This window comes from Chiloscyllium punctatum, chromosome 46 (genome assembly GCF_047496795.1).
Source record: "Chiloscyllium punctatum isolate Juve2018m chromosome 46, sChiPun1.3, whole genome shotgun sequence".
NCBI lineage: Eukaryota > Metazoa > Chordata > Chondrichthyes > Orectolobiformes > Hemiscylliidae > Chiloscyllium > Chiloscyllium punctatum.
In genome coordinates this window covers 45,801,050-45,813,503 of record NC_092784.1, presented here as the reverse complement: position 1 = coordinate 45,813,503, position 12,454 = coordinate 45,801,050, and the positions used below count along the sequence as shown (strand labels likewise).

At 45.1% G+C, this 12,454-nt stretch overlaps 1 protein-coding gene across 1 annotated transcript in view; it reads right to left on the bottom strand.

The window, feature by feature from the left end:
- Positions 1–12,454, bottom strand: part of LOC140467983 (adhesion G protein-coupled receptor E3-like) — an 83,118-nt gene that overhangs the window by 33,285 nt on the left and 37,379 nt on the right. Inside the window, exons 3-7 of the mRNA XM_072564098.1 lie at positions 10,035–10,178; positions 7,688–7,813; positions 5,152–5,213; positions 2,996–3,173; positions 368–472 (exon numbers count right to left, since the gene is read on the bottom strand). Of these exons, the coding sequence (XP_072420199.1) occupies positions 368–472; positions 2,996–3,173; positions 5,152–5,213; positions 7,688–7,813; positions 10,035–10,178 (615 nt within the window). The remainder of the gene's footprint in view (positions 1–367; positions 473–2,995; positions 3,174–5,151; positions 5,214–7,687; positions 7,814–10,034; positions 10,179–12,454) is intronic.

Genomic DNA, 12,454 nt, shown 5'->3' with positions numbered 1-12,454 from the left:
TTAAAAAAAACTTCCCTCTGTGTGTCATGCTGCTGGAGGGCTCGGTAAGATGGAGACCGAGGATTTTAAGTCTATAATGGCTATGGTGATGGGCTTGTACCCAAAAAGTAGATTTCAAAACTTCAGCGAGATGTAACAGGACAGGAATGGTTAAAGGATGGTCCTTAAAGACCATTCCCAGTCTGACGAGTAGTGGACATCTGGTTGGAATTATGCCTTTACTCTGTCCCTTCAATTCTGGGATTCTAGAAGACTGTAAGATATTTGAAAAATATCCATGATTTGGCCCAATTTAACATGTTTTTATGAGTTCCCGCTGAGTTGGGTTTGTTTGGATTGCAGTTATCAGTTTGTAATGATACTTTACCTGTTGCCGTGTCCATAAGTATAACTGGATCAATCTCCATGGAGTTCCCGTGTGCTGATACCACGATGGGTTCTACAGGACTCATGTGACGCCTTATTACGATATCTGAAAATTCATGAGGTAACTATTAGTTTCCGCCTTTGTGGCTCTCAACTTTCCTACTCAAAAATCGCTGTGACAGGTCCCCGTTCACCTTTGCTCGTGAATACAGCTACATCATAAAATAGGTTAGTTCAGGCCTTTGCGTCCAGAAGGGAGATGCCTGCCCTGTGAGTGTTAGAAAGCTGTGCTCAAAGGGAAGGTGAGAAAGTGAACTAACCCCTCCTTAACCACTACCTCCTCACCCGCAGCAGTGGATTGTGCAGAGTGGAAGTGACCTGGGGGTATTACTGCTCAGCTATTCCTATTGCAACACTGCTGGGGACCTAGTTTCAAATCCTGCCATAGCAGATCTTGGAATTTGAATTTAGCATCAAATCTGGAATCACGTTCCTGAAGAGGGATTTATGCCCAAAATGTTGACTCTTCTGCTCCTCAGATGCTGCCTGACCTCCTGTGTTTTTCCAGCACTGCTGTTTTTTGATCTGGAATCAAGGATGATCATGACTCTTATTGATTTATAAGGGATGAAACTTCATCTGGTTCACTCATCCCCTTTAGGGAAGGAAGCTGCCAACCTTACCTGGTTTGGCCTACATGTGACTCCAGACCCACAGCAATGGGGTTGACTTTTAACTGCCCTCTGGGCAATTAGGGATGGGTAATAAATGCTGGCCTCACCAGAGATGCTCACATTCTGTACGTAAACAAACAAAAGGGTGGCAATAGAGGTGGAGACTGGTACAATTACAACATTTAAAAGGCTTCTGGATGGTTACATGAATAGGAAGGGTTTAAGAGGGATATGGACCAAGTGCTGGAAAATGGGACTAGATCAATTCAGGATATCTGGTTGGCATGGACGAGTTGGACCGAAGGGTCTGATTCAATGCTGGATGACTCTATGATGGTTTGGAAGGAAGGGGGCAATCCCAGCATCACCTTTTTTGTGAGGGGGAGGTCTGAGAATTCTATGGAAATCAGGCAGCTCAGGAACCTTCATGTGAATATGGGAGGCCATTCAGCCCATCAAGCCTGTTCCGCCATTCAATAAGATGATGGCTGATATGATTATAAGCTCCAACCTACACTCCCACTTACACACAATGGCCTTTCACCCCCTTGATTACCAAACATCTATCTACCTCTGCCTTACAAATATTTGCTTCCACCACCGTTTCAGGGAGAGAATACCAAAGACCGTCTGAGTGAAAGAACTTCACCTCATTTGTTTTAAATGGGAGACTCCTTATTTTTAAAACATGTTCTAGATTCTCTCATCTACCCTGTCTACTGACCATCTCCTCATCAATCTTGTCCAAACCCCTCAAGAATTCTAACATGTCAATCAAGTTGCCTTTTACTCATCTAAACTCCAGTAAATACAAGGCTTGGCTGCCCAGCCTTTCCTGCTAAGATGACTCTCATTCCCAGTAATAGCCTGGTCAACCTTCTCTGAACTGCATCCTACTCATCTAAAGCCTTTCCCAAATAGGAAGACCAACATGGTGCACAGCACTCCTGATGTGGTCTCACTCGTGCCCTGTCTAAGTGAATCACAACTTTCATGCTTATGTATTCAATTCTCCTTATAGGAAAAGGTAACTGTCTATTAGTTTTCATGATTACTTGCTGTATCTACAAATGAACTTTTTGTAAATTACGTACAAGGATATTCTGATTTCTCTGCACCTCTGAGCTCTTCAGTCCTAGCAGCGCCACTGGGAGAGCTGGCCACTGCTAGAATTGCACCCAGCTGTGAGACTCATTGATGGAAGTCAAAGATAAGACTTGTTGGAATAAGACAAGTTGGGTTGGTGAGCTGGAGGCCTTAGGGAGTGGTCTTGTGGGCTCGACTGATTCTAGGTTCAAACAATCAAGCTGAATGAGCTAGCTTAGTTACCAGATCAAACACAGAGCAATTGGACCTTTGAGCATTGATGGCTCAGTGGTTGGCACTGCTGCCTCACAGTGCAAGGTACCCAGGTTTGATTCCAGCCTCAGGTGACTGTCTGGGTGGAGTTTGCACTTTCTCCCCGTGTCTGCGTGGATTTCCTCCAGGTGCTCTGGTTTCCTCCCACAGTCCAAAGATGTGCAGGTTAGGCGGATTGGCCATGCTAAATTACCCATAGTGCTCAGGGATGTGCAGGCTTCAGTGGGTTAGCCATGGTATGTGTGTGGTTACAGGGAGAGGGTGTGATGCTCTTCAGAGGGTGGACACAGCTGAAATGGGCCAAATGCTCTCTCTCTGCAATGTAGGGATTCTATGAACGTTACATATACCTTGCAAGAGATGCTTAACAAAGACAAGAGTTGAAATTCAATTTGTGCGTGATCTGATTAGGTGGCAGAGATGGATCAAGGGGCTGAATGATCTCTATTTGTTCCGAATGCTCACCATTCTATTGGGTATGTGACAATACCCAACTGGAACATACAGAGTTCTACCTCTCTATCACATGGGGACAAACACTACCTTTCTGGTAGTTGCTGTGCATTAACAGATTTTGAAAAGTGGTAACTTATTACCAAATTCAGCCATTGACTTTCGCTCTTCACTTGCATTCCATGGAACCTCGACCAGGGATCGTAGGATACGTTCAGCATTATCCAGGATCTTTGCAACTTTGCTGGTTTCATCTGATGCCCTCTCAACATCTCTGCCCATGTTGGTATATAAAGCCTTCATTTGACATGAGTTCAGACACTGTTAACAACGAGATTCAGAAAACAGTCATTTTCAATTACATAATGTTATTATTGCGCTTTAAACAAGCAATAAAACGCTAAATATCTCTCAGTGCTTTTTAAAAAAACTTAATATTTCATGGTTTGTGGGCATTTCCTTTATTCCTTGTCCATAATTGCCCTGGAGAAGGCAATGGAGAGCTGTGTTCTTGAACCACGACACTCTTTGGGGTGTGGAAGCAATGGGTGGGGTGTGTGGAGGAATCCAGAATTTTGACAGAGTGGCAATGCAGGAAGAGTTGCTCCAAGTCTGGATAATGCATGGCTGGGAGGGAATTTGCAAGGGTTGGTGTTGCCATGTATCTGCTCTCCTTGTCCTTCTAGGCAGTGGAGGGTCTGGGTTTGGAAGGTGCTGTCAGAGGATCCTCAGTGAGTTGCTGCAGTGCACCTTATAGATAGTACACATTGCTGCAACTGAGGCTAGGCTATGGGATGGGGGCATGGTGAAGGTGCTGGATGGGGAGCTGATTATACAGGCACCTTTCCCCTGGATGATATTGGGCCTCTTCAGTATTGTTGGAGCAGTTCCCATCCAGACACCTTCAGACTATCCAGTCACCCTCCTGCTCCTGTCTGTCATGATCTTAAAATCCTGTTGCATTAATGTAGTGCCACTCTGTCACTGCTTAATGCAGCCTACAGAAGAAATATTCACCTTAGCCACAGAGACTCACAGCAGATTTCCCAGCCTCTGGTCCTTAAAGTGCTTTCAGCCAGAAATTCTGAATGGCGCTATAGCGATGCAAGTTCACAACATAGAAACAGGAGTAGGCTATTCAGCCCCTTGAAGCTGTTCTGTGGTGTAACTCCACATACAATATAGATGGAGTCCCTTAATATCTTTGCTTAGCAAAAATTTATCTATCTTAGATTTAAAATTAATAACAGATTCAGAATCCACTGCCATTTGTGGAAGAGAATTCCAACTATTGTGTGTCGAAGTGCTTCCGAACACCCTGAATGGTCTGGCCCTAATTCTCAGATTATGTCCCTTGTTCGAGAATCCCCGATCAGTGGAAATGGTTTATCTTTATCTCCCCTGTCTTTTCCTGTTAATATCTTGAAAACCTTGATCAGATCACCCCTTAACCCTTTAACTTCTAGAGAAAACAGGCCTCATTTGTATCATCTCTCCCCATAGCTGCTGAAGTCCAGGTATTGTTGTAAACCTACACTGTACTCCCTCCAAGGCCAGTCTATCCTCACATCTGCTCACTCTACCCCAAGTGGGGTCTAACCAGAAAATAAAACCTGGAAAGAACTGCGTTCGGCTGGAAATCAGAAACAAAAAATGAAAACAGAAACTGCTGGAAAAGCTCAGCTCAGCACAAATCCATTGTCAATTGTTGGAAGACCCCATCTGCTTCACTGCTGTCCTTTAGGGAAGGAAACTGCTATTCCTTACCTGGTCTGGCCTACAAATGACTCTGGACCCATAGGAGAGTAATCAGAGTTAAAGTTTGGGGTCCAGTGATTCTTCTTCAGAGCTGCTGGGGTTGAATTCAGGTTTTGTATAACTTCTGCATCCTTGTACTCCAGTACTCTAGGTATAAAGGCCAGCATTCCATTAGCTGTCTTGATTATTTCTGCACCTCGGTGACATTTTAAAGATCTCTGCTCCTGAATCTCCAAGTCTCTTTGGACAACCACTATAAGTAATTTCATACCATCTACAAATTACCCTGGTCTATCCTTTTTCTGACTAAGCACTTGCTTGTATCAAACTCCATCTGCCATAGTTTTGCTCATTCACTTGGCACGTCAAGATATCTTTGTAATTTCATGCTATTATCTACACCGGCTATAATACTGCCTAATGTTAAATAATGAGCAGATTTGGCTCTGTAAGTTTCTCAGCTGTTATCCAAGCCTTTAATAAATAACGTGGATAATTGAGACTCTCACCGTTGTTTTCTCCTGCAGTTTAGCTGACTTACCATTTGCTTAGAAACATGGGAATTGATTGAGTTCTTGGAAAAATAGCATTCGATTTCACATCCTGGGAGAATGGAAGGCACAGATTAGTATCACAGGGTCATTTCAGAATGGATTACAGCTCACATGCGGTATGTTTACTGCAGACACACATTTCATTCCGAACGATTAGCACCGGTGGATTTTTAACTCAAGATTTTGAAACTGAAAGTTGATGATTTGTTCACAATTGGCTGAGACTTGCAGATTAGGTTTCTGTTAGTTTTTTTAACACATTATTGTAAGATTGGCGTTGGGGTGAGGGCATTTTGGCACACAGGGCTGTCAAATGTCAAGCTGGGCGATAGAGATATTGCCAATTAGTAAACTTTATAGAATCCCTATAGTGTGGAAACAGATCATTTGGCCCAACAAGTCCACATCGACCTTCTGAAGAGTAACCCACCTATACCCATTCCTCTACCTCATTACTGTACATTACCCTTGACTAATGCACCTACTCTATTACTTAACAGTTATCCCCAACTAATGCACCTAATCTCCAGGTCCCCAAACACTATGGGCAACTTAGCATGGCCAATCCACCCTAACCTGCACATCATTGGACTGTGGGAGGAAACCAGAGCACCCGAAGGAAACCACACAGACACAGGGAGAATGTGCAAACTCCACACAGTCACCCGATGATGGAATCGAACCCAGGTCCCTGGTGCTGTGAGGCAGCAGTGCTAACCAATGAGCCACCAATTGGCTCATTGAGTGACAATCAGAATTTGGAAATTTGTTTTTAAAGAGTAAAATATCAAACTCTGGTGTGTTAAAGACCAAAAACAGATCATGCAAGAGTTAAAAAAAACAGAGTAATTGTTTTGCACAATACAAATTGTTTTCAGAAATATTCAAGATTTGTTATTATTCATGGAATGGGAGGTGGGTATTATGACCCAGGACAGCATGTGTTACCCAGATGGCACTTAAGTATCAACCATATTGCTGTGGGTCTGGAGTCATATGTGGGCCAGACCAGGTAAGGATGGGAGATTTATTGCCTAATAAGATGGATTTTGACAACGGTACATGGTCAACATTTTATCAAATGCAAATCTCACCAGCTACCTGTGCGGGATTTGAAGCCAAGTGCCCAGAACATTAGCCTGGGGTTCTGGAGCACTAATCCATGGATATTACCACTATGTCACCCCTGGGCAAGGATCAAGCATTGGTTAGTGTGAAGTGTATGCTTACTTATGGCCAGACATTTACTGCCCAGAACATGGGCTTGGAGGAACAAACAAGAAGCTCTTACTGAGACCAACGACAGGAGCCAATTCTTTTGCTAATGCACTTAAGGGCCTACAACTGTGTGAGTGCCGTGTGCTAATTAGTTTCCCCCAAGAGAAACCAAGCCTAGGGCTTACTGACTAGGCCCAACTAAGAGGTGAAGACCTTACCTCTCATGGATGAATCGGTCCTCCCTGCTTTTAACTGCCACCTCAATCTTATTTCCTCACCTTTTTTTCTGATGTAATAAAATACCTGCTTATGGCCTCATGGTATTATCATGATATGATTAATCTCGGGACCCAGGTTCATAATCCCACCATGACAGATGATGGAAGTTGAATTCATCTGGAATTCAGATGACCATAACGCCATTACCAATTGTTGAAAAACCCATCTGGGCCACTAATGTCCTTTAGGGAGGGAAACTGCCATCTTTACCTGGTCTGGCCTATGTGTGACTCCAGACCCACAGCGACACGGTTGACTCATAACTGCCATTTGGAGAATTAGGGCAATATGTGCTGGTTTTCCTTCGTCCCCGTGAATAAACAAAAGATGTTTCCCTTTCTACTTCAATCCCAATCTTTATTTCACTCTTGTTTTTGTTGTAAAAGGCAAAGGTGATCAGGACTTCCAGCTTTGCTGTCTGTTAGTATTGAACAATCTGATTGGCTGCTAGGCCTGGCATCATTGTTGCTGGGCGCCAGAAATCTTTCTGAGCTGGCCCCAAAATCAACATAACATCAGCCATTCCATGCAACAAAGATAGAATAGAATCCCGACAGTGTGGAAACAGGCCCTTTGGCCCAACAAGTCCACACCGTCCTCTGAAGAGTAATCCACCCAGACCCGTTCCTTATTACTGTATGTTAACCCTGACTAATGCACCTTATCCACACACCCCTGAACACTAAGGGCAATTTAACATGGCCAATACACCTAACCTGGACATCTGTGGATCTTTGGAAATCCACACAGACATGTGGAGAATGTGCAAACTCCACACAGACAGTCACTGCAGGCTGGAATCAAACCCAGGGCCCTGGTGCTGTGAGGCAAGAGTGCTAACCACTGAGCCACCGTGCCACTCCAGAATACGCAATCTTTTGTGGGATGCTTCCTTTGAGGCCAATTCACCGCTGGATGCAAAATACAGACAGTTCCTTGGTTTTGCCCCCAAGCATTCACAAACATTCATTGTTAACGCTCTTTCCTAAAGTGGTGTTTATGTCAGTCATCCTAATAATGTCTCACTTGAGCAAGCCTTTTTTGTGCCACTCTGCGTTATTCCACTGAATGGGCAGCAGTAGCTTCCAATCGTATTCACGCAGGTTGCATTGCTGCCACATTTCGTCTTGGTCATCTTGCACTCGTCCTTATCTGTAAGTAAATTGCGAAAAATAATCTTTAGTTTAGTCTTTGACCGGTAGAGCACATGGACATTGTGGTACAGATGAGCTGTGTTTCAAAACCCGTAAAGTCCGTGAATTGGGGATGTGCTAGATGTTGCACTTGTTTGAATTCGCAAACCCTTGACTCCATCACACCTCTGCTCCTCCCACACTTGGGATTGGTGAAGCCGCTTCAGGAATACTGCGTCTAGTTCTGGTCAAAGGATGTTCTTAAGCTGGAGAGATTTACCAGGATGTTGCCGGGTAGGGAAGGTTTGAGTTATGAAGAAAGGCTGGGACTTTTCCCACTGGAGCGTAGGAGGTTGTGAGGTGACCTTCCAGAGGTTTATAAAATAATGAGATTAATGGTCGTTGCCTTTTGGGGAATTTCAGTCCTAGGAGCCACACTTTTAAGGTGAAAGGGGCAAGATTTAGAAAAGACATGAGGGGCAAATGTTTTACACAGAGGGTGGTTCACGTGTGGGATGAACTTCCAGAGAAGGCGACGGATCTGGATACAGTTACAACATTTAAAAGACATTTGGATAAGTACATGAACAGGAAAGGTTTAGAGGGATATGGGCCAGGAGCAGGCAGGTGGGACTCATTTAGCTTGGGATTATACTTGGCATGGATTGGTTGGACTGAAGGGTCTCTTTCCGTGCTGTATGACTCTGTGGCTCAATGAGCTGGATTTAATTGGGGCAGAAAGGCGGGAGATGGGTTGGAAATTTAAATATATTGGTGAGGCTTTTCTTTTTGCAGATTTACTGATGGACAGGATGTCCTGGACTTTGGGAAGCCAGATAGCTGGAGGGAGGCCAGGCCAACTCAGGGAGATGATAATGTGTGCCTTTGCAGCACAGCTTGTGAGTCAAGAAGGATAAATACACTTTTCCTTCCCTCATTGACCAATCAACTATGATTGAGTGGCCCCCAATCTAACCGACCCTCTCCCAGTACAAAGACCCTGCGATTAGACTGGGTGTCTGAGAATCGAGGACTGGACACCACCTCCCACCCACCCACCCAACGTCCCCAGACCCCCAGCCCTTTTCCTCCTGTGTGTATTTAATGGCATTTCTATTGGTAAGTCCCACTTCCTGTTCTTGAACAGGAGGCTAAATTGGGCCTGCCTTATTGAGAGTCAGTCTGCCAATGTTAAGCCAAACTCTGTGATTACTGGTGCATTTCATAAGCTCCTTATATCTTTCCAACGCCATATAATGGAATATTCACAATCTGATGTAGACAGAGCAACATTAAAAAAAACGATGGGCTAGGATAAGGCCTTTACTTTATCATTCCTGCTACTAGGCTTAGTCACCGTACTCCCCACCAGCAGCTGCAGTATAAAACTTCTGGAAGAGATGCTGTAAAGACATTCTCATTTTTAAACTCATCCATACATCATAATCATTGTATTAAGACCAGCAGAGTGCATGACAAATGGTGCACACTACTGCCATCGTGTGGACGGAGTCAGTGAGTGTTGCTGGTAATGGTTTGGGCCTTTGTCCTGGTTTGAGCTATTGTTATCACATGTACCTAATTACAGTGAAAAGTGTTGTTTTGCGAGCAGTACAGGCAGACCATAGCAAACAAGGGCACATAGATGATAGAGTGCTTGGACAGAACGAGGCACACAAGGTTACAACTACACAGGAGGTGTATAACGCGAGACCAACATTAGATCTGAAGGTAGAGAGGTCCATTCAGCAGTCTAATAACAGCAAGGAAGAAGCTGCTCTTGAACCTGTTGGTGTGTGTGTGTGTGTGTGTGTGTTCAAACTGACAGAAGAGGTTGTAGGAGAGCATTACCAGGGTGGGAGGGATCTTTAATAATGTTGGCAGCCTTTCCCTGGCAACAGGAAGTGTAGATAGAGCCCATGGATGGGAGGTTGGCTTCTGTGATGGTCTGGACTGTATACACAACTCTCTGTAGTTTCTATAGGATGATGTCTTCTGTAGAGTGGTATTTTCTATAGGATGATGTTTTCTATAGGATGATGTGTTCTGTAGGATGGTGTTGTTGCTGTGTGCTGTTGGAACTGCACCGGTGCAAGTGAGCAGAGAGTAATTCCTCAGCCTCCTGACCTATGCTTTTTAGCACAAGTGAAGAGGATGACCTTGAGAGTGGATACTAACCCAGAAACAACAGGGAAACACCAGGAATAAGGAGGACACTTGCTAGAACAAGAGAGTCTTACCTTTACAATACGGCCGTCCAGTTGTACAATTGTTGATGCTCAGACATAAGAAAAACCCTTCATCACACTTACACATTGGGCTCCCATTGTTTTGCTTTGCAGTTGAACCATGGGGACATGCGTGCGGAGGATATGATTGCGTAGCTGAAAAAGAGGCAACACCAAAACCCATTGGAATTCTGTCTGCCAACACAACCAGAGCCAGAACAATGTTCCGCCATGTTTAGACAAGGTGTTTTCCCCAGGGTGGGACAGTCTGGCAACTAGGAGGCATAGCTTTAAAGTGAGAGGAGAAAGATTTAAAAGGGACCTAAGGGGCAACTTTTTCACACAGAGGGTGGCGTGTGTATGGAATGAGCTGCCAGATGAAGTGGCGAAGGCTGGTACAATTACAACATTTAAAAGGCGCCTGGATGGGTATATGAAGGGGAAGAGTTTAGAAGGATAGGGGTCAGGTGCTGGCAAGTGGAACTAGATTACATTGGGATATCTGGTCAGCAGGGACGAGTCGGACTGAAGGGTCTGTGTCTGTGCTGTACATCTCTATGACTCTATGACCCCTTTAGCCCTGAGAACTATATCTAACTCCTTGTTAAGAAGCTCAAAAAGCTCAGTGCAGACTAGCAGCTTGATTGGCATTGCACTCATCCCTCTAGTCATCACTCCACTGGTGCTCAGTCGCAGCAGTGTGTACCCCCTACAAAATGCACTGCAGCAACTCACCAAGACTCATTCAGCAGCATTTTCCAAACCCACAAGCTCTGTCATTGAGAAGGACAAGGGCAGCATGGGACCTACCCACCACTTGCAAGTTCCCACTTGCCATCCTGACTTGGAAGCGTATCGCCGTTCCTTCAGTGTCACTGGGTCAAATTTCTGGAATTCTCTCCCTAAGGGCATTATGGGAGTTGTTATATCAACCATTACAGTGGATCAAGAAAACGACACCTCAGCACCCTCTCTGGATAAGCAATGAATGCCATCCCAGCTCCCACCAATAAACAGGTTATAAATCATGAGGTTGAGCATGGGATTTGACAGGTGGCCCATATACTTGACAATGCTGGAGAGAAACGAAAGGTCGAAGAAAGGTCTCCAGTTTGCAAGACATGGGCAGTCAAGTGGAAGTTTTGGAACCGACCCCAGAAAGCAAAACAAAATTAAAAACCAGTAAAATATGCAAATGACAACCAAGTGGCCTGCCATGTTGCCGATAGAACTCAGAATGTGGTTAAACTCTGATTTCCCTCCGCACGTGCTGGAACAAATGGCCTGTTTCCACACTGTAGGGATTCCATGATTCTATCATGGCAAATTCAGTGCAGTTGTGACCATGTTTCAAGAGGACTGTCAAGTTTTGCTCAGTGTTGACTCATCCATAACTTGTGGGTGGTGTTGAAACTATTTTTATTCTGTCATAGGATGAGGACGTCGCTGGCTAGGCGACAGTTATCGCCCATCCCTACTTGCCCAGGAAAAGGTGAGGGTGAGCTGCCTTCTTGAACTGTTAGGTGTGTCAGGACACCCAGCGTGTTATTAAGGAAGGGCTTCCCAGTCCACAACAATTGGGAGATTCTCGAGTTTTAATACACGCAGGCAGGCAAAACTTCTGTCGATTTTAATAACTAGCTTTTTTTCCTAGAAAGGTTCACTATCTGTCACAGAAACTGAACTGGACTCACCACACAGCGGCTCCAAGAGGCTGGGAATCCTGCAGCGAGTAACTCACCACCTAACTCCCCAAAACCTGTCCACCATCGACAAGGCACAAGGCAGCAGTGAGATGGAATACTCCCCACTTGCCTGGTTGGGTGCAGCTCCAACAACACTCAAGAAGCTCAACACCATCCAGGACAAAGCAGCCCCTGCCTGATTAGCATCACATGAACAACCTTCAAAACCATTCCCATTTTCACCAAATGCACAGTAGCAGCAGCAGTGTGTACCATTGGCAAGATGCATGGCATCTCACCGAGGCTGCTTGGACAACAACTCCTACACCAGTGACCACTTCCATCTCGAAGGATAAGGGCAGCAGATATAGGGGAACACCACCCCCTGCAGGTTCCCCTCCAAGCCACTCACCATCCTGACTTGGAATTCCTTCAGTGTTGCTGGGTCAAAATTCTGGAATCCCCTTCCTGAGGACATCATGGGGGGGGTTGGTTGGGGGTGGGGGGGTGGGGGTGCGGTCCCTTCACCAAATGGAGTGTAGCGGTTCAAGAAGGCAGCTCACCACCACATTCTCAAGGGTAATAAATGTTGGCTCACTCAGCGATGCCCGCATCCAGTGAACGACTGTCCACCCCCATGTATAACTTCTCTTCCCCATGATCAACAATCCGATGAATGAATAAAGACAACGCAGCTTGAGGGGTGGTAACCTGCTGACCCAAGGGTCTCTCACTGCCTGCCATGAG